This window comes from Bison bison, unplaced genomic scaffold (assembly GCF_000754665.1).
Source record: "Bison bison bison isolate TAMUID 2011002044 unplaced genomic scaffold, Bison_UMD1.0 scf7180017864056, whole genome shotgun sequence".
In the NCBI taxonomy this organism is placed as follows: Eukaryota; Metazoa; Chordata; class Mammalia; order Artiodactyla; family Bovidae; genus Bison; species Bison bison.
In genome coordinates, this window is record NW_011494628.1 from 2,698,048 (window position 1) to 2,719,473 (window position 21,426).

Consider the following 21,426-nt stretch of genomic DNA (forward strand, 5'->3'; position numbering starts at 1 on the left):
GAGCTGACTCATTGGAAAAGACTCTGATGCTGGGAGGGATTGGGGGCAGGAGGAGAAGGGGACGACAGAGGATGAGATGGCTGGACGGCATCACCAACTCGATGGACATGAGTCTCAGTGAACTCCGGGAGTTGGTGATGGACAGGGAGGCCTGGCGTGCTGCGATTCATGGGGTCGCAAAGAGTCGGACACGACTGAGCGACTGAACTGAACTGAACTGAATCCTATTTAAGAAAGTGTTCTCATTTAAGAGGAAAAGTTTCATAAAACTAAGTGACTTGCCCAAGCTGCAATTTGAAATTCTGTGCTCCACTAAAAGTGGAAGTTTCTGAGGTACAGCAAAGATAGTGTCTGAAACACAGAACTAGGTTGCACAATGAACAGCTCACAGGGCAGGCAGCCCGCTATACATTTCTTAAACACATTCCATTTTCAGAAAGTTTTGAACTAAATTAAAAATTAAGAATCACTGACCAAGTCAAATGCCCTCATTTTACACATAAAGGAACTGCAGAAGAAATGCCTTACAAGCACCTCTCAACTATCAGATACAATAACTGTTAGGACTGTAACAAAATGCGGACTGGGTGGCTTTAACAGCAGTTTATTTTCTCACAATTCTAGAAGCTTGAAGTCTGAGATCAACGTGTCCACAGGGTTGGTTTCTTCTAAGGCCTCTCTCTTTCACTGGTAGATGGCCTTCTTCTGCCAGTGTTTTCAAAGGTCTTCCTTCTGTTTATGGCTGTGTCCTAATTTCCTGTTCTTATAAGGACACCAGTTATACTGGATTACAGCCCATCCATATCTTAATTTATCTCTTTAAAGGTGCTATCTCCAAATATAATTACATTCTGAGGTACTGGGGGTTAGGACCTCAACATATGAATTTTGAGGGGTCATAATTCAGCCCATTCAACACTTCACTCTCTTGCCTCCCATCAACTAATGTCCTTCTCATATGCAAAACACATTCATCCCATTCCAAGAGCCCACAAAGTATAAGCCCCTTCTAGCATCAACTCTAGGAGGAGATGGCAACCCATTTCAGTATTCTTGCCTGGAGAATCCCAGGGATGGAGGAGCCTGGTGAGCTGCCATCTGTGGGGTCACACAAGCCAGACACGACTGAAGCGACCTAGCAGCAGCAGCAGCAGCAGCAACTCTTAAATCCAAAAATCTTATCTAAATACCATTTAAACCAGCTATGGGTCAACTTGAGATATGATTTATCCTGAGGCAAAATTTCTCTTCAGCTATTATTTAACCATGTGACGGCAGACAACTTATCTGCTTTCAAAATGTTTCCATTCCAAAAAGGAAAAATCAGAAAGAGGAGATGATGGGTCCCAAGCAAGTCTATAATAAGGCAAATTTCATAAGATTTTAATGTTGAATAATATTTAATAATCAACAATAAATAATCATCTATGACCCAATATTCTGGGCCCACTGGGCTGGAGCCCCACCCTCTTAGGCTTGGTGCTCTGATCCCATGGTGGCAGTGGCAGCCCTGTTGACCTCTAAACTACGTTCAGGGTCATGCTACTCTTTTCTTGGAGGAAAACACATGCTTTCAGCCAGGTGACAAAGATAGCTCTACTGACTTGTCTTATACAATCTCAGAAGTCTGACAGCCTCCCTCATTTCATCCTCTTTGTCCCTTTCAGTCCAAGCTGGTAGTGTTTCTGCTGCCATAACCCCATCTAAGGTCCTGCTGAGATGGCTTTATAAATCCCTAAGTCACATGTCCATACTCCCTTTATCAAATGGTTGTCTAGCAACAGCCTTGATGTTGTCTCCAGTACACACTAATTTTTTGCAACATGCATAGGCTGAGAATTTCCAAATCTTCAAAGTTTTGGTTCCATTTTGCTTAATAAATCTTTCTGCAATTATCTTTGTCCTCGTGTTTTACTATAAGCAGCAAGGAGAAACCAGGCCACGCTTTTAATACTTTGCTTATAAATTTCAGTTAAATATCCAAGTTTATCACTTAACAGTTCAATTTCCCACAAACCCAAAGAACACAATTTAGCCAAGCTTTCTGCCACCTTATATAACATGACTGCCTTTCCTTACGTTTCTAGTAACACGTTCCTCACTTTCATCTGAGACCTTATCAGAAGCACCCTTTTCTTATTTCTATCAATATGATTATACATGCTAAGTGTATAATCCTGATAGCCCTCTTTCAGAGCCCTCAGCAGAATCAGCTTTAATGTTCATATTTCTGCCTATAATCACAGAAGGCAACCTTGGCTTTTTCTAACATGAAGCTCAAAATTATTCCAGCCTCTGCAATAGCCAGTTCTAAAGCCATTTCTACATTCTTAGATATTTGTTAGAGCAGCATCCCACTTTCCAGTACCAAAATCTGTGTCAGTTTTCCAAAGCCACAAAGCATCAGTCAGGGTTGCTTAAACAACAGCAATTAACCTCACAATTCTGGAGGTTAGAAGTTCAAGATGTCAGCAGGATAGGTTTCTTCAAAAGCCTCTCTCCTTGGCTTGCAGACAGCTGTCTTCCTCCAGTGTTGTTAAGGTCTTCCCTTTTGTGTGTCTGTATCCTAATCACCTCTTAAGGACACCAATCATATTAGATCAGGGTCCAATCATATGACTTCATTTTACCTTAATTAGCTCTTTAAAGGGCCTATATCCTGAAAATAGTCACATTACAAAATACTGGTTCAGGACTTCCAACACATGAAATTTTAAGAGAACACAATTAAGCCCAGAACAAGGTGAGACTTATTCTATATTCACTTATTCTATGAACACTGAATACCACTCTTTCTCATTGTTCTGATGACCATGTAACTGCACACGAAACTGGTACAACCTCCAACACATGGTACTTAAGAATAAAAGGGAGAGGAAATAATCATATACTCATACAAATTAATGAAAAAAACTACATGAGAACATATAATATGTATTTTGGACTTCACCAAGCCTGCCTGCTACATCCAAAAAGGTTTCCTTGAAGAGCTCAAATCTGAAGGGTGAGTATGGAAAGGGTGTGTGCACACAGAACTTTCCAGGAAAAAGGAACAGAACAGTACATTCAAGAAATTGAGAAATGGACAGTAGGGCTGGAACACAGAAAGTATGAGGAGTAATAAAACATGAGGTTGGAAAGGAAGGTAGGGGCCACATCAACCACATTATGGTTTTTGGTCTTTATCCTAACAGCAATGGGAAGCACCTGAAAGGTTTTATTCATGATCATATTTTCATTTTACAAAGATCACTCTGGAAAAAAGGGGGCACTAAGGGCTTCTAATTTGCTGGGAATGTTCTACTTCTTGAGTAGGATTCTGGTTTAATGGGTATGTTCACTTTGTGAAAATCTACTGAGCTATATACTTAAACTTTAAGCACTTTTCTATATATACATTATATTTCAGTCTTCTAAGACTGTGGAGAAAAAGGGCTAGAATACAGAAAGTACAGCTGTGGGGACCCCAGCATCAAAAGAGATGATAATTCAAACTATTCTCATGGAAAAACCCAAACAAACTTTTTGGCCAATGCAATACAAAGATGGCAGTCAAAAATGAAGAGACTCGAGATAATTAAGTGGTAAAATTCAAATACCCCAGTTGATGGATTGAATATGAAGGAGGAAAGAAGGCATCAAAGAAGACTCTCAAGTATCTGTTTACAAAAATAGATGGATGGTAGATCCATTCTCCATGAATGAAAATTCTGGAGTTCCATAGATGTGACAGATCACAGATTCAATTTTTCAGGCTTTAAAGTAGAAATCTCAACTAGGCAGTTAAGTATATAATCTGGAGCACAGAGGACAGGTTTAAAAAGAAAACACCGTTGGGGAGTAATACTATTAAAAGAAGGGCTTCCCCAGTGGCTCAGTGGTAAAGAATCAGCCTGCAATGCGGCAGACCTGGGTTCGATCCCTGGGTCAGAAGGTCCCCTGGAAAAGGGCACGACAATCCACTGCAGTATTCTTGCCTGGAAAATCCCATGGACAGAGAAACCTGGCAGGCAACAGTCCATAGGGTCGCAAATAGTCTGAAGTGACTGAGCACACGCACACACGAGGCCCTGCAGTACTAAAGGCACTGGATTAGGTTCTGAGGACAGTTATAAACAGAACAAGTAGGTTATCATAGAACTTACATTCTAATTCAAAAGACCCCCAACAAATTGTATTAAATAAGGTAACTTCAACTACTAACAGGTACTGTGATGAAAACAACAGGACGGTTTAACAGAGTGACAGAGGTGGGGCTACTTTACTTTAGATCGGAATAGTTAGGGCTCTCTGTGGAGGTGACATTGAGGTGAGATCTAAATACTTAGAATTATGCTAGGCATAGGAACAACAAAAAAAATTTAGAGCATTCCAGAAAGAAAAAAAGAGCTTAGTGTTTAAAGCAAGATCAAACTTTGCATATCTGAAAAATAGCAAAAGGCCAGTTATAGACACAATGTAGTAAATGAAGAGCAGAGGACACAAGACACGGTCAGGGAAGAAGCCAAGGGCCAGATCACATAGAGTTTAAGCAGGAGGGATGTAATTTATACTTAAAAAAAAGTTTAAGTTATACATTTCTCTAAATACCCTGTGGCAAAGATAAATGTGGAGAGACTACTAGGTCCAAGTGAGACATGATGAAGTCTCATGGGGAAAGTTAAGAGGAAGAATAGAAGTGTTAAAGAAAATATAAAAAAAAAATCTCTAAATGATCTTAAAAGAAACAAAGTCTCAAGGCTGCCCTACTTACCTGTATTCTAGTATTTAATTTTTTGATCATAGATCACAAATCTAAAGACTACTAACAAGATTCAAAATTTCAAACAAAAGGCTCTGATACTGTTAGATAAAACAAGTTAGATGGATGAGCCGTCCTCTCTGCTTGGACGCTCTTTCTTAGCAAGTATCAATCAAACACAACTAATTCAAACTTTGTATTTCCATGTTTCCTAAATTATGAACTGCCCTATACAGTTGTTCTAATTAGATGAATGGGCCCTTAGTATCAAGAGGTTGATTATTTTCTGGAGAAGACGTCTAATATTCAACAAATATTTAGTGACTCTTTAAAGGACAAAGCTTCAAAGACAACACAAGGAAGACCATGCTTTCATGCCCTTAAGAAAGTGAAAATTAAAGTCAGTCAGTTGTGTCTGACTCTTTGCCACCCCATGAACTGCACATGGAATTCTCCAGGCCAGAAAACTGGAGTGCGTAGCCTTTACCTTTTCCAAGGGGTCTTCCCAACCCAGGGATCGAACCCAGGTCTCCCACACTGCAGGCAAAGACTTTACCAGCTGAGCCACCAGAGAAAGATAATCTTTCTTAGTATAGTGCCTGGGCTCTACTGGTCTTTACACAGCAAATGGAAGATGCAGAAGGAGAAATTACCACTTTTGACCACTAGCTCTCCAGCTTTAACAATTTCTTTCCTATCACTCCCCAGAACTAAATTTTTTTTCCTTACTATTTTCTAATTAATTCAAAATGTCTAACCCAGGTCTCCTATCACATTTCTTATAAATGCTTCAATTTACTTATATTCAAAATGAAATGTTTTAACCATATCTTTGTCAGTGTTACATTATATAATATTTCAATAATCTTAATCTCATAATGCAGTTTCATGAACCAAAAACTATTTTAATCTATTCATGAAACCAATGCTATTTCTTCCCCACTCTAACAAAAACTCTACCTCTGATTTCCAATTTAGAAACAACAACAAAAAGAAAATCCAGAAACTACTCTAAGGAATTAAGAAAAATCAAGTAAGATCCAGCCCTTCTATTTTTTAAGTTAACTAAAACAAAATAAGGCACATTTTCAACAGTAAGAGTCCTTCATTTTGTACTCAAAGGCTTTCCTTACAGAATCTAATTAATTCAATATTTTATTTCTATAGAAAACTTAACAGGCACCTTTATTGTTCTTTTAGAAAATTAATGTAAACAACATAAAAGAAAAAAGGACACTATTACAAAAGGTAAAAAAACATAAATTCTTCAGAAATTCAGAAAACTGATGTGATTTCCATGACAGCTACTGCTAGCACACTTAATAAATAAGTGGCCATTAAAAGAAAAATACACTAACATCACTTAAAACAGTATTGGTCTATTTAGGAAATAACTCCCTCAAAGACTCCTCTAACAGGAAAGCCCCATACTCTCTCAAAATTAATCAGCAAAACAAATAGCTTACACAATTTAACAATCCATTTATTAAATACTACATATTTCAAGTGCTAGCTAAAATCAGGAGATATTAAAATGTAAAAGCACAACAGCATATATAAAAATGCAATTCAAAAGATGTTGCTGAAATATGATTATCAACTATCAATGTATACTTTGCAGAAAATAATTATACACTAAATAGCATCCAAGCTTTCAATTTTGACTTAAAATAAGCATTCTAGTGGTCATGTATGGATGTGAGAGTTGGACTGTGAAGAAAGCTAAGCACCAAAGAATTGATGCTTTTGAACTGTGGTGTTGGAGAAGACTCTCGAGAGTCCCTTGAGCTGCAAGGAGATCCAACCAGCCTATCCTAAAGGAAATCAGTCCTGGGTGTTCACTGGAAGGACTGATGCTGAGGCTGAAACTCCAATACTTTAGCCACCTCATGCAAAAAATTGGAAAAGGCTCTGATGCTGGGAGGGATTGGGGGCAGGAGGAGAAGGGGATGACAGAGGATGAGATGGCTGGATGGCATCAACGACTCGATGGACGTGAGTCTGAGTGAACTCCAGGAGTTGGTGATAGACAGGGAGGCCTGGTGTGCTGCGATTCATGGGGTCGCGAAGAGTCGGACATGACTGAGCAACTGAACTGAACTGAACTGAAGCATTCTAAATAAATGGTCACTTTCAGATTTCTTCACTCAGCTTCACTGGTGAGTCAAAATACCTCTAACCCTATACACTCAAAAATGTATCATAAAGATGCACTCAGTTTTCCACTGGAATTTCTTTGCTGCCTAGAAAAAGACCCTAAATTAATAACAAGAATTTAACCAAAGATAACTATATGGTTTAAAAGATAAAATGAGCTACAATGAAGAATACATCTGAACTAGATATGACTCCTAGTTATCATCACTTCCCAGAGAAACTATGGTCACAGGAGATAAATTGTTTAATTTCTCTAAGTTTCTGTTTCCTCTTTATAAAAAATTACAGTGAGGGTATTTTATAAAAATCACATCTACAATTAGAAAAGGGACTGGCACTGACAGGCGTTAACTAAATGGTGGCAACTTAAATATTATTAAATTAAGGCTTGTTTGTACTAAATTCCTATTGCTCATTGTAGTAGTATTGGAGAATATAAAGAATCACCTGTAAAAGTTGAACTCAAAAATAGCTTTCAGCTTTCTTTCAGAAGCATTCAGTTAAGGCCACATAAAAGAATCATGACAACAGTGAATTCCATAAGAGTGAGTTTCCAACTACTTTTATCAAGTAGTCTATCAGGAAGAGGCTTGAGTACTATAAAATAAGTTTTTCTCAAATACATACATCCAAGTACTACAGTATGCTTATGGGATTCCTAACCAGTGAATAGGGCTTTCCAGGTGGCTCAGTGGTAACAAAGAATTCGCCTGTCAAGCAGGAGACACAGGTTTGATCCCTGGGTCTGGAAGAGCCCCTGGAGGAGGAAATGGCCACCCACTCCAGTATTTCTGCCTGGGAAACTCCAAGGACAGAGAAACCTGGAGGGCTAAACAGGTTGGGGTCACAGGGGGTGGCAAAACAGTAGGATACAACTTAGTGACTAAACAACAACAACAAACGAGTAACACTGAGATTCTTATAAACCTTTCCAACTATTTTCATATCAAAGTTCTTCAACCGTACACAGAAGGGAAAAGTTACCTCTGTTTTTGACAGAAACTTACCATCCCACCATCTTCATTAAAAATGTTATGAAGTTAACATGAAGATAGCTGAGCAGAAAATGGAGTGAAGAAAAAGAAAATATGTATAGGAAAAGACTATGAAAGAAACATGATTTCTAATACCATTAAGAAGAAAAAAGAAAATGAAAAAATGTTTATTTTTTTAAAAAAGAAAAAAAAAAAAGAAAGAACTCATGATCCTTTTCCAAATCAAATTTTCTTTCATTCTGATATACTAAAAAAGACTGAAGAATCCAGAACTACAATTGAAGAGACGGTAAAAAAGTTGTATAATTATTATAATTACTGTTGTAGGGTAAAACTTTATCTTTACATGTCCTATCTGAGGATACAGATGAAACTGCAAAACAAAAAAAAAATCCAAATAAAGTGTATTTTAATAGACTGTACTGAACTTGAACACAATTTTAACCACGAATGAACAGATTATTCTTAGTTTTTTTCCCCCTTAGTTACCTATAATAAAGTTGAAAGGCAAAAAGCCCAATAGGCTGTCTCAAAAACCTCTCCATCTTCCCATTAATTTACAAACAGTTCAATTGAAAAAAAAACAAACAAGGAAATATTAACAACTGCACAATACCAATGAAGTCTTCAGTCATTTCCAAAGTAGATACAATGCTTTGGTAATGTGACTATATCTAATTCTAAGATTAGGGGTTAGAGTATGGCTGTGTCCATATTAGATAAAACAGTTTACTTTTTTACACACTTAAGACAGCTTATTAAAGTTAATGGACTTCATGCTGGGAAGTGCATTGTAATGAATGCAATTTTTACACCTGGAATGAGACAGGGTTATCATTCAGAGAATAAAATTTGTTAGGAGGAAAGGGAAGAAAAAGATTATTTCTAATCTAACTGACCAAAATAAACAAAATTTATCCTCTACTAAAGATAACAAAAAGTCAAAACATTGAAAACTGACACAGTTCTAGCTTCAAAAATAACTCATTTTTTCTCTGAGGATCTTTTCAGAGATTTTTATGCTACTCTTTCCCCTTGTTTCTGTGTGTAAATTGATAGCAATACTGTATTGAGAATTTCCATAGGTGATATTCAAAACTGTATATTCCATTACAAAAATTAGGCCATTCAGTACAATCTATATAAAGATACTGAATCTAAGTTTTCTAATTTTATTTTATTTTTTATTTTTATTTTTTTTTAGTTTTCTAATTTTAGTTGCAAAAATCATAATTATAAACTTTTCAAGATTTGCTCTGAAATTTACAGCCAGGCAAAACTGAAAATTGTTTAGACTTAAGACTTAGGCAATTTGAATCAACTGAATTGAATTAATTTAAATGCTGCTTAGCAAAGGAAACAAAGGAATAAAAAATACACACAAGACAATCACTAATTACTCCTTTCAGAGTCTACTTCAACAAATTCATTTAATACTACTTCTTGCCATCCTTAGGATATTTTAAGGAAAAAAATCTGGCATACATACAGGGAAGCCAATTGCTTTAATAATACCTTAATTTTTAAAATAAAATATGCAAGTCTTATTTAACTGCAAAGAAAAAGAAAATCATCACCAAAGAGGATATCTATTAATCCCTTAATATAATCTTTCCTTTCACAAAAATTACAGCTAACAATTTTAATGAGAAAAAAAGTTTTATTTATAAATTGTAATGTACAAAATTTAACTCTAAAACCCACTAATGATCTGCTGTTCTGCTGCCATCAAATGTTTATTTTGAATGGTCATTGTAACAAAACTAAGTAACATTGTATTTTGTTATGATTCTAGACTAAGAGGTATTACTCTATTTATAAAGGATTGCAGACAAACACAGACAAACATACACTCCAGCCCTAATAACTGAGTCCTCAGTGACTGCATTTATGTTACACTACTATATGATACTTCAATAAACCCTGGGACACCTATCTCATCAAGGTACTAATACATGAACCACATTTCTTCAACATTTTCCAAACAGAACATCACCAATTTTCTCTGAAAATACTTAGAAAACCAGGCTCAGAAAATCAGACATTTCCACCATAGCAAAAACTCAATTATGGGTGAAACAAATATTTTATATGCTTTGATATCATAAATTCTTTCAAAACTTACCTATATATAAAACTGGAAAATTTCATAACCTATATATATTAATTAGGTAAGAGATAAGCACACTTCAAATAGTTAAATCCACCCTATCATATCATCAACAAAATATAACCCAATCTTCTGTAAACAATCTTACTTTAAAACACATATTAAAAAGCTAATATTTTCTTTTAGGAAAATGAATAATGAAAGATCAATTTAAAAAGCATCAAAAGTTCAACTTAATTACCACACAAATATTTTTATTGACAGTATTGACATATAGAAAACTGTAGATTTACTTTTCAAAAAGAATCTTTCTGAACCAGACTAGAATCTATGTACTGTTTAAATTGTTCACCTTAGTTAAATATGATGAGTAATGCCCATTTTTTTCTGTGTGATGGAGACCAACTCAGAATGGCAGGAAGCAGCAGAGGGAGCTAGTCCATTAGAAAATATCTAAATTTTAAAAAAGAATGTCTGAATAGAAAGAAAAACTTGGATGAAAAAACTTCTAATTGGTGAATTTCATCTTTTATTGTATATTTATTTCTCTGTTCTGTTACCGTTTAAAAGTAAAAAATAACATTAGTCAGAATGCTTGGGGGAACTTTTAATTTACTCTGTCTTAAAATAAAAAAAAAATTGGGACTTCCCCGGTGGTCCAGTGGTTAAGACCCCATGTTTCCAATGCAGGTGGTACAGGTTCGATCCCTAGTCAAGGAACTGAGATCCTACATACTACCAAGTAGTGTGGCCAAAACACAAACAAAAAAAAACACAAAAAGCCCCAACAAAAACGTCTTCTAGAATATTACCACCTCACCTCAGTAAACATTTATAACTTTTAAAAATATTTGGTAATGATTAACGATCTCTTTACTACTCAGAAATATTAGATGACATTTAATCTGTAATAAAATCTGGAAATTTATTTCACAGACTTACTATTACGAACAAGTTGCTTCATCATTTGTATCTTCCAAAGGCAATTCTCTAGATCCTTGAAATAAATCTGGCTGCTGTTCAAAACCTAATGGTACTATTACTTCTAAATAAAGTTTTATAAAGACAAAGAGAAAGGAGCACACAATATATACCTAACAGTTGTTTCACGTGTCCCAAAATTAAATCCTTCTATTTCAAAATGTCAATTTACATAATAAAATGCTGGGAAAAGCAAGCCCAAATACCAGGAAGTACTACTCTGAAACAGAAGAATTATGAAAATAGTGAATAAAGGAAACATGAACACATAATTGTATATACATTTATACATAAAACATGAGTTAGCATATTTCTACTGTATCATAGTTAGGATGAACAAATATATACAAACATACATATGTGTTAAAATAAAATACAGTAATACTCATTTAAATGTAAATAGTACTGGAGACTACAAATAAAAATCATATTATCTCATTAAAGGCAATGTAATAAAGACCTTGTTAAAAGTACTATGTTTAGTTTTGAGCCTTGCTAGTATTACTTAATAATTTAATATTATTTAAAAAGTAATATAAAGATGCGAGAGAACATTTAAAGCTGGAAAAAAAACACTAAAAAGTTTTAAAACAACATCGAAAGATTATGGGATTCACCACTTTGCTCTACACCTGTAACTACCACAACACTGTTAATCAACTATACTCCATCTAAAATAAAATTAAAGAAAAAAATATACTGTAGGATTTAGGATAGGTTGGTTTAGGAGAAAGAAGACTTAAAGGACATGAACTATTACCATGTAAATAAAACACATAAAAAATTTTCAACCGTTGTAAATAGCTTGTTTTTTTTTTTCCTAAAAATGGATAAATCAAAGCAAAATTAGGATGAATTGCCCAAGATCTCTGAAATGAATTCCATCTCGATTTTAAAATTTTAAGTGATGGAACACAATCTAATAAAAATGATAAAGTGAGATACACAGTTGTCCTTAAAGAAAAGCTAAAACCTGGAGAAGTAAAACATTCCAGAGGACAAATCTTCCTACAATTAATGCTAAGGAGCTGTCTAAAATATTTTTTACCCTAGAATTATCCTGTGTTAATTTAAATAGAGAAAAGTAATATATTATCAGAATAACACGAAGAGCTTTTGTAAACTATATAGTGATTGCCCTGTTTTTCATTCCAGAATTGGGGAGTATGGAGAGACAGGGAATGCCTTAAGAAGAAGGGTGATGAAAACGTAAATTACGGAGAAAAAACCCCTGGTGACTGATATACCTACTGTATTGGTATTTGACAAAGAATTTTGTTTTAGTAAGTGATATGCTAATTACAGCTTAGAAATACTTTACAAAGATGAATTTGCAGAAAAACATAATTTTACCGGTATTATGAATAGAGGAATCAACTACAGTTCCTATAACAAGTCAGTATTTCTTATATATTTAAGGTAGTCAAAGAAAAATACTAAAGTTTTATGAAAAGTTGAATTTAGGTATGAACTATAAAATTGTCTGACATCTACAAAAGATAAAATCAGTTTAAAATTCAATTATAGAAAAACATTCTGGTTCCTACCCACTCTACTCAGGGGTCTTCATAATAACCAAAAGCATTACAACAAAAGATTATAAAAACATTTAAAATACAATTTTATATAATTTTTATTTACACTTCAGAATTTAAACAACTTGCTGGGAACATCTTTTGTGAGGCAACGTGGTCTTTTGTTAAAATCTGAAACTGCTTAAGTTTCAAGACAGGCTCACTAATTTTTTTTAAGGGCAAGCAACAAATGCGTTAGCTGAAAATAGCCAACTTAATGATTATTTGTAACACAGACTTCATTATGTGAGCCTAGAGAGCCTCCCCACCTCTGTCTCTCCTGTGGAGGAGGTCTTTGTGTGCTTTTGTGTGGCGGTTCCACTGAATTCATTACAATAGAGATGGACATTTGATATTCATAACGATCCAACATCTGAGCAATCTTCTTTCGAGACACACCATGTTTATTCCTCCTACCAAAAAAGAAAAGGATTTTAATTCTATTTTTTAAGAATGTACAGGATTAACCTATTTTAGAGTAACAGAGCAGAATAGAGTCTAAATTACATTTTGCAAATAAATACTAGAAGATACACCTCTAAAAAAAGGGCTCTCTCAGTTTTAAACAATATAGTAAAAAGGCTTAAAATACCATATATCACAGCAAAATGTTAACTGATTATACTTTCTTCACATAGAACTAACTACTGATTCACTGAACCACTGAGTTAATGACCCCCAACTTTTAAACAACAAAATAAAAAGATTATGCAACACCGTTTTGAGAATTGCAGAAGAATTGCGCGTGGGTTTCTAGGACTTACAAAAATCAATATAAAATATGTTTAACTTATGAAAGTTATTTTTAACACATCTGCATTTAAAAAATTTATTATCAACACCAAACTATTATTAGAGATACAATTTTTACATATCTCACAAACATAGTATCGAATGAAAGAAACTAGAGACAATGACTATATACTGTGTAATTCTATTTATTAATATATAAACTTTGAAAGAAATTAAACTATGGTGCTAAAGTGAAGGATTTTTTTAAAAGCAAAAAAAAAAAAAAAGCTTTAAGGAACAGCAAGCAAGTAACTGTAGGGAACTGTTACTGGGAAAAGGAATTCAAAAAACTTCTTAAGTGTTAGTAAAGCTCTCGTGACACGAGTAATAGTTAAATGAATATCTGACTTATGAAATTTGTTAAGCTACGTATTTTTTATATACTTTTCTGTGAGTTTAATTTTGACAGCAAAAAGTAGTTTACGAATTATTCTTGTCTCTCAAAAAAAATTTTTTAAGAATTTAACCCTTGTAGTTTTCTGTAACTTGAGTTGGACACGGCAAAACACACAGAACATATTTTACATTTATTAAGTTCTAGACTTACTAAAGCTAACTCATCTTCCCAGAAAAAAAGACATAAAAATCTGTCAAACTATACTAGACAGCAGTTAAATTGACTTTATTTTGTAAAGTTATTTTATATTAAGAATTATATAAAAAAAAATAAAAAAAAAAAGAATTATAATGTTTCAACAGTCTCAAATGCAAATAAAGCCTAAATGTACAACAATTTCATTAACTCACTTATTCAACATAAGCCAAGTATCTTTAGTTTTTAAACTCTCTCTTCTTTCTACCTGAGGAGCAATAATTACACGGAGGGCAGGCAAAGAATACCAGATATTAATAATATCTACCAGTTTAACTCTTCATAAATTTGATTTGGCATGCAAATTAGAAAGGGAAAGAAAGATCACCAAAGGAATAAAAATTCAAAGATACAAAAAGAATAAAAGGCAAGGAGGAAAGAAAGCAGTTGAACACCATACACAGAATAACAGTTTTAAGCAGAAGAGGGAAACATGTGGGAGAAAAAAATGGTCTTAAAAAGAGAGGTGATGGTTGCGTAACTCTGTGAGTATACTGAAAACCATTGAATTGTACACTTTTAACGGGTAAACTGTAAGGTATGTGAGTTAAAAGTTGTCACCCAAGATGGGGTGGGAGGAGTGAAAATGAAGAAATGAAAAATGATTTACTGTCAGGAAAACCAGGGAAAATGGATAAAGGTAAACACAAATGGAAGATCAGGGTTGAAAATAATACAAGACCACAATCCCTCACAAATCCTGAAATCTAAAATACTCTGAAAATTCAGTTTTCTGTTGACTCATACAGAAGCAAAGTCTAACCATGCCTGTACTCATATGGCAGCATGATCTACTCCGAACATTAAACCATGTAAATTTTTCTCAACTGAATAGACTGATCATTCACAATCTGCTGCAGAAACACTGAGATGTTTGATTGTGCCATGCTGCCCCAAACTCTTGCTAGGAGTGCTAACAATTAGATACAGGCTCTGTATTACCTTTCTAAAATTGAAAAAAAAAAAAAAAATCTGAATTCTTAAACACACTGATTCCCTGGATCTTGGCTATCGGATAATGGATACGTTGCAGAGAAAAGCATCAGGTAAAAAGCTGATGGGATCTAAAATGGGAAAGAGATGAAGTTGGAAAGGCAACGCAGAGAAGTGGCCTAGCAAAAAAGCTGAAGGGAAAGTCCTAGTTTTTCTCTGTTTTCTGGATCTCCACTAGCATTCAATAAACTGGGAACCAATGCAGGAAGTCACGTAAGAAGAAGTGACAAACACACTTAACAAAGAACATTTAAGGAAATTTAATACTGCAAAGAGCCTCAAACAAGCTGCATTTAAGCCAATGCTCCTCTTAATACAAAGTGAGTAGTAGTAGTAATAGTCCTATTCATAGGTATCAAAGATTTAACAAACAAAAGCTAGTAAAGAAACTGATCATGAAAAGAAGAAAGAAAAAAAAAAAGATGAGATTAAAAATTTTTTGAGTGCCTTACTTTTCTAATTCTTCAGGATCAAATTTCCACCAAGTTTCAGGTTCATGAAACTCTACTCTGTATCCTTTTCCTATGGCCTACACAAAAGAAAGGAAGAAAACAAAAACCCAGAGAACACTTCTTAAAGTAAAAAGATGGAAGACAGATACAAATTTCACTTAGACAATACTTCTCAATTTGCTCAACCAAGACAAATTTATCTTTAAAATAATATGGTTTATAAAAATTTTAAGGCTACTTAACAGTCAAATTCCAATCACTATTCTCAAGTACAGGCAAAACTAACAAGATGAACATATTGCTTAATAAGCACCATTCTCAATTTTTAAAAAATTAAGCAAATGGACACACCTCTTTAGAGAACAAGGACAAATGTTTTAATAGTAAATATCAAAGTAACTGAAATTTCAGAATATGAAAAAAGCTGAAAAGAATAGAAAAACTCTCTCATATCTCATATTTACCATTTCCACATATGGTTTCATTTCCCAAGCTTGTGTATTAGTGTTGTCTATTATGACTGGCGATCTCCCCTGATTGATAGCTTGCTTTGCTGTAATAAAAAATAAATTTAAAAAGCAAAAAACAGAACGATTAGATAAAAATATATAAAATAAAATTTAAACATTCATTAAGCAATTTTCTACATCCTTGTACTTAAAAACAAAACTGTGCAATCTCTAGAGTCAGTGCATGGAAATAAAAGGACTCTGCTAGATTAAGTGGAATTAAGAGACATAAACATATGTAATGGGTTTTCTTCAGACCAAATGCTGGTTTTGAAAAACTAGCTGTAAAGGACATTTTAGGGGAAATATTCTGTTGAACTTACAGCTAATGAAGACTTCAGTCTAGAGCTTTCATTTACAGAAAATGTAGGGACAAGTTACATGTGAATATGGTCTGAGTATGAAAAGAGACAAACATTTAATGATATGGAACGATGGAGACTTTTAACAGAAAATGGCAATTTACAAGATAATATGTAACTGATTTCATTTTGGGCAAACTATAAAGATGAGAAAAGTTACTAAGACACCAAAAGTTGTCTTCTATAGGTAAAATTCCCAGTAATTCTTTCGAAATAAGAGACTTAGGTAAAAAAAAAAAAAAAAGTGCTATGGATTTATCACTACTCACATCCTAAGCAGCTAAATTCCAAAGTTCAACTGACTTTGTGGATATTTCTTAGGACAATGATTTCTGAAATTGGGAGCTGAGCTAAACAGAACTTTTCAAACTATATCTCCCTGTCTCTAGCTATTGATTCCAGTATGAGGTGAGAACTATTTCACAGCGATTCCTGTTAATGACAGGCAAGACAATTAAGAGCCCACTATAATATTTATTTTATTTTACAGAGTTCCATCATTTATGAGAGAGACTCCATTTAAGACTGTTCTCACAGAAAGCTGTAGAAGAGCAGTCACTTGGATGGGGAGGAGGCTAGTGGACCTGTGACTCTCAGAAACCTTCCTGCAGTGGCCACAGCTGGAGGAGGGGTGGTGTCCACCCTTTGGCTCTGTCTCCATCCTGGGCGTCTGCTCAAGGATCACCCTCTCATGGTTCTGATCTCTCTGACCTTGGCCCTCGGGGGACCTCTTGACTTGGCTGTTGTTCCAGATTCATGTATCATGCCTCTTCCTAGAGAAACCTGAGAATTCCTCATATTGGAAGCTTCAGATGCTCCAAGAGCAAATCAGTTAGTGCTTTGAATTTACATGTTAACAAACAGGTCATTTAGCATCACTCCAAAAGAGTAACACAAATTACCTCTAACAGGTGGGGCTATGGATGGATGGTTGTTGTTGTTTAGTGGCTAAGTCATGTCCAACTCTTTTGAGACCCCATGGACTATAGCCTGCCAGGCTCCTCTGTACATGGGATTTCCCAGGCAAGAATACTAGAATGGGTTGCCATTTCCTTCTCCCCACTATAAAATTTAAAAGGCTGAGGCAAAATGCAATGATATGTAAGTTTTGCTGGGATTTAGAATTCAAACCACTAAGTTTCACATAATGAAAACATTTATACAGATGTCTAAGGGAAGACAGAATTTTAAAAGCTAAGTAATAATGACTAATGTGGAATGTAAATACATATTTGGGAGACGACGTCTCTAAATATTAAAAGAAAGTTACAACTTGGGTCACAAACAGGATACCAAGATGCTATCAATTCCCACTGCTTCACCCCAAACAGTGATCATACTTTCATTTTAAAAAAAAATATTAAAGTAATTCTCCTAATGTCTGATAGGCTTACACCTCTAAGGAGTCAAGTTCTACAAAAGGAGCTTATTAACCAAATAAATATCTGATTTGCAGGAATGGAGATATTATTCTCTTTCCATGAATAATTATCGTCCAATACCACATTCCAGTGCACTCCAGGAAAATAAAGGTCCTAAGAAAACAATGTCTGAATACTCAAATAAAGAGAGTCATTTTCTCAAACAAATTAACCACCATACTCTAAGAAAGAGAATAACGACATCTTAGAGATATTTTAAATTTATAAGCAGTTAAAGGTGAATTTAGATTCTTCTAATAAACATGAGGCAGACTGATATTCCCAGAATAATGACTGGCACTTAAAAGTATTCAATAAATGTGTGTAAATTAAACGTAATGCTCACAACTTTCAAAATGTCCAGCAATTGCCAGTTATCATTACCTTGAAAGGGTTAAAAATTACCTTGGAAAAGTCCACACTTACTATACTAATAAAACCAGTTGTTTATCTAGACACCAATATGTTCAGCAAGTATAAGTCACACGGCACAAACATTTTAATAAAATAGTCTAGTACTGCAGAAAGAAAAAAAATGTCCCACACAAACAAACTTTCCAGTTCACCAAAGATATACTGCCTCATTCCCCTTATCATCTACTTCTGTTCCTCTTAACTCTGGGCCAATAACTCTAAGCATTTTTGGGAACTGCCAGTATGATCCTTATTTGACTTGGGTAGTAACACTGCAGCAGTTTAAAAAATAAAAAAAGAATTAATTAAAAAAAATTTTTTTCTAAAATAAATATTTGGAGAAATCCTAGAATCAATACTAGAAAATAGTCTTAAAATCAAACTTATCTGACATTTAAACTTTTTATTCAAAAATATCCTCACTGAAATGCCTCACTTTGAAAAGTGAGAATTAGAAAGAAAAGCATTTATGCTGCTTTTTCCTGTACATACTGTACTTCAGGGTAACACTAGTTGCTAGTTCTAGGTAAGAGGACGTTCCTCATTACAGAAGAATTCTAGCCACTGAACACAGAAGGAATGACAGACCTAGAAAAATCATTTTGCAACTTTAATGAAATAACTGATTAAGGAAACAATCATTCTTGAATAAAACAGGGAGCAGACTGTTCTTCTGAAGCTACTAATCTTAGCATCACTAAAAATGGGACAACCGTTTACTTACAAAGAAAAAAAGGTTGAACCAAATAAATCCTACAAGTTAAATGACTACCACAAGGAAGCAAATAGGCTGTTCACTGTAATCGCTCTACTCCAGGTTTAAATAATGTTTCATCATCTATGCATTCTTAATCTTTTAAAAAAGAAATCAGATTATAGTGTAAGCATGTACCTACACAGTTCTAGATTAATAGTTTTCCATTCTGATTGTAACATTAGAATATCCAGGAAACTTAAAAAAAAAAACAAAAAACACTAATATTTAGATCCACTCCAGACCAACTAGGGGCTTCCCCAATGGCTCAGTGGTTGAAGAATCCGCCTGCAATGCAGGAGCCTGGGAAGACGCAGGCTCGATCCCTGAGTCAGGAAGATCTCTGAAGAAGGACATCTCAACCCACTCCAGCATTCTTGCCTGGAGAATCCTTCCATAGGCAGAGGAGCCTGGAAGTCCACAGGGTCGTAAAGAATTGGACATGACTGAAGTGAATGAGCACACAAGGACATCAGACTAACTAAACCAGAATCTCTGAGGCTAATACTTGGGCATGAGTTTAAAAAAAAAAAAAATCCCCAAGTGATTCAAATGTTCAGCCAAGGTTAATAATTACTATTCCGAAATTAAAGCAAATTTGACCCATGTGCCTCTAAAAAGTGTATTAAGTAATTTTTTTGTATCAGTGAAAAAAATGCTTAATATTCATGGACATTAAGCCTTAGAAAATATTAGCATTATTCGAGGAAATAACTTTTGGTAACACATTACAAAAATATCAAAGTTTTCTGAATTTGTTCATGAGGTAATATCAGAGGTTTTCTGAATTTGTTCATGAGGTATAAAGCAGTATATCAAAACATCCTATACTTTTATTGTACTGGCTTATGTACACTATCTACAGTTTAAAAAATATTCTAACTACATTCTCTGATTTTCACCTCAATCAGGTAGAGTAAGTATGATTATCACTGCTTCTAAGAGATGAAAAACTGGGTCTCAAAGCTCTTTCGATGGCTTGTCAAAGTCATCCAGTTGGTAAAAAGAAAAAAAGTCAAGAATAAAAATTCAGGTATTGTGACTCCTAGTCAAATATTCTATCCCAGGAGACTTGGCCCAAAACAAACCTCTATTCTGGTTCCAGTCATGGGCATCACCAAGTTGATTAACATTATACCTGTACCCATCTTGATGGTGAAAATAGTCATCAGTGCTGAACACAATGCCATCACGACTCTGACCAAGCAGAATTCTGTTAATAAAAGAAATCATAAAGGTGCCATTTATAAAATCTATAACCATCAGAAATAAGCCACATAGGAAAGATTATTAAATGAATAGCTGGTACATATTTGTTAATATATTGGAGGCAGAACAGCACAAGAGTTGAACCTTTAAAAGCTTTCAGATTCCAAATATCACTTCACACTTAAATCTACATAATAATAGCCAGTAATAAAAACTATTTAAAGGGGCTTCTATATTGCAACTTTTTTCTTTTTATATTGCAACTTTTAAAAACATTCTTCAATTCAAAATGATGTCAACTTTCCATGTTTTAACTTTAGTGAATTTGTATTTGGTGTCTAAAATTGCCTAAATTTAACACAATAGGTAACCTAAGACAAGCAAGCTTAAGGAAGCAATTCATCTGGGGAAAACTACATTTGGATAAAGGTAAGTTTTGACAGCTTTGATATACTATTTCTATAAAGCACAAACATGCATGACCTGAAAGTGAGACTTGTGGTTTAAGGCTGTGAAACAGTCAATGATCCTCCAGAGTATAATCATGTTTTTAACTTTTAAGAGATTAAATTACTAAATGAAATTAACTACTAAATACTGAACAAAGAACACACTCTCAGAACAAGTCAGTGGTAATCAAGGTCTGTTCTCACGATTTACCACCTTTAACTCCTAAGCACAGAGAGATTGACAAGTGTTCAGTGTAAGAGAATTCCCATAACCAGCGACTCATGAAAGAGATTAGAGATGTGCTGAGAAAAGGGAAAAGACAGTAGGAACAATTTGGATCCAACAATAACAAAAAATCCGCCTGCAATGCAGGAGACCCTGGTTGATTCCTGGGTCATGAAGATCACCTGGAGAAGGGATAGGCTACCCACTCCAGTATTCTGGCCTGGATTCCATGGACTGTACAGACCATGGAGTCACAAAGAGTCAGACACAACTGAGGCAACTTTCACTTTATCTCCCCTCCTTCAACCATTAGGCAGTTGGATTATCATTGTATTGGGCTTCCGAGGTAGCGCTAGTGGTAGAGGTCACCTGCCAATGCAGGAGACTTAAGAGATGTGGGTTCCATCCCTGGGTCAGGAAGATCCTCTGGAGGAGGGCATGGCAACCCACTCCAGTATTCATGCCTGGAGAATCCCATGGACAGAGGGATTCTGTCCCTCTGGCAGGTCACAGTTCATGGAGCGGACTGAAGCAACTGAGCATATGTAATTCTATAATCTCTTTTTGAGAAGGGGAAGGGAGTAGAAGGTGGTGGGAGGGATGATATTGTCCTGGGATGATTCAAGAATACTTCCTAATAAAAGTAACAAAGAATTTCAACTATTAAAACAAACATCTCTCCTTTCCTCAGATAA

General features: G+C 34.8%; 1 protein-coding gene across 4 annotated transcripts in view; it reads right to left on the minus strand.

Annotated features, from left to right (window-relative positions):
* Window positions 1-21,426, minus strand: part of N4BP2L2 (NEDD4 binding protein 2-like 2) — an 85,289-nt gene that overhangs the window by 56,342 nt on the left and 7,521 nt on the right. The window contains exons 2-5 of one of the 4 annotated variants that reach the window (XM_010835919.1): window positions 19,986-20,060; window positions 15,852-15,940; window positions 15,388-15,464; window positions 12,828-12,971 (exon numbers count right to left, since the gene is read on the minus strand). In XM_010835919.1, coding sequence (XP_010834221.1) covers window positions 12,828-12,971; window positions 15,388-15,464; window positions 15,852-15,940; window positions 19,986-20,037 — 362 coding nt within the window. In that variant the 5' untranslated portion in view covers window positions 20,038-20,060. Of the gene's footprint in view, window positions 1-11,806; window positions 12,972-15,387; window positions 15,465-15,851; window positions 15,941-19,935; window positions 20,061-21,426 lie in introns of those variants that run through there. The other 3 variants (XM_010835921.1, XM_010835920.1, XM_010835922.1) reach the window with 3 other exon arrangements.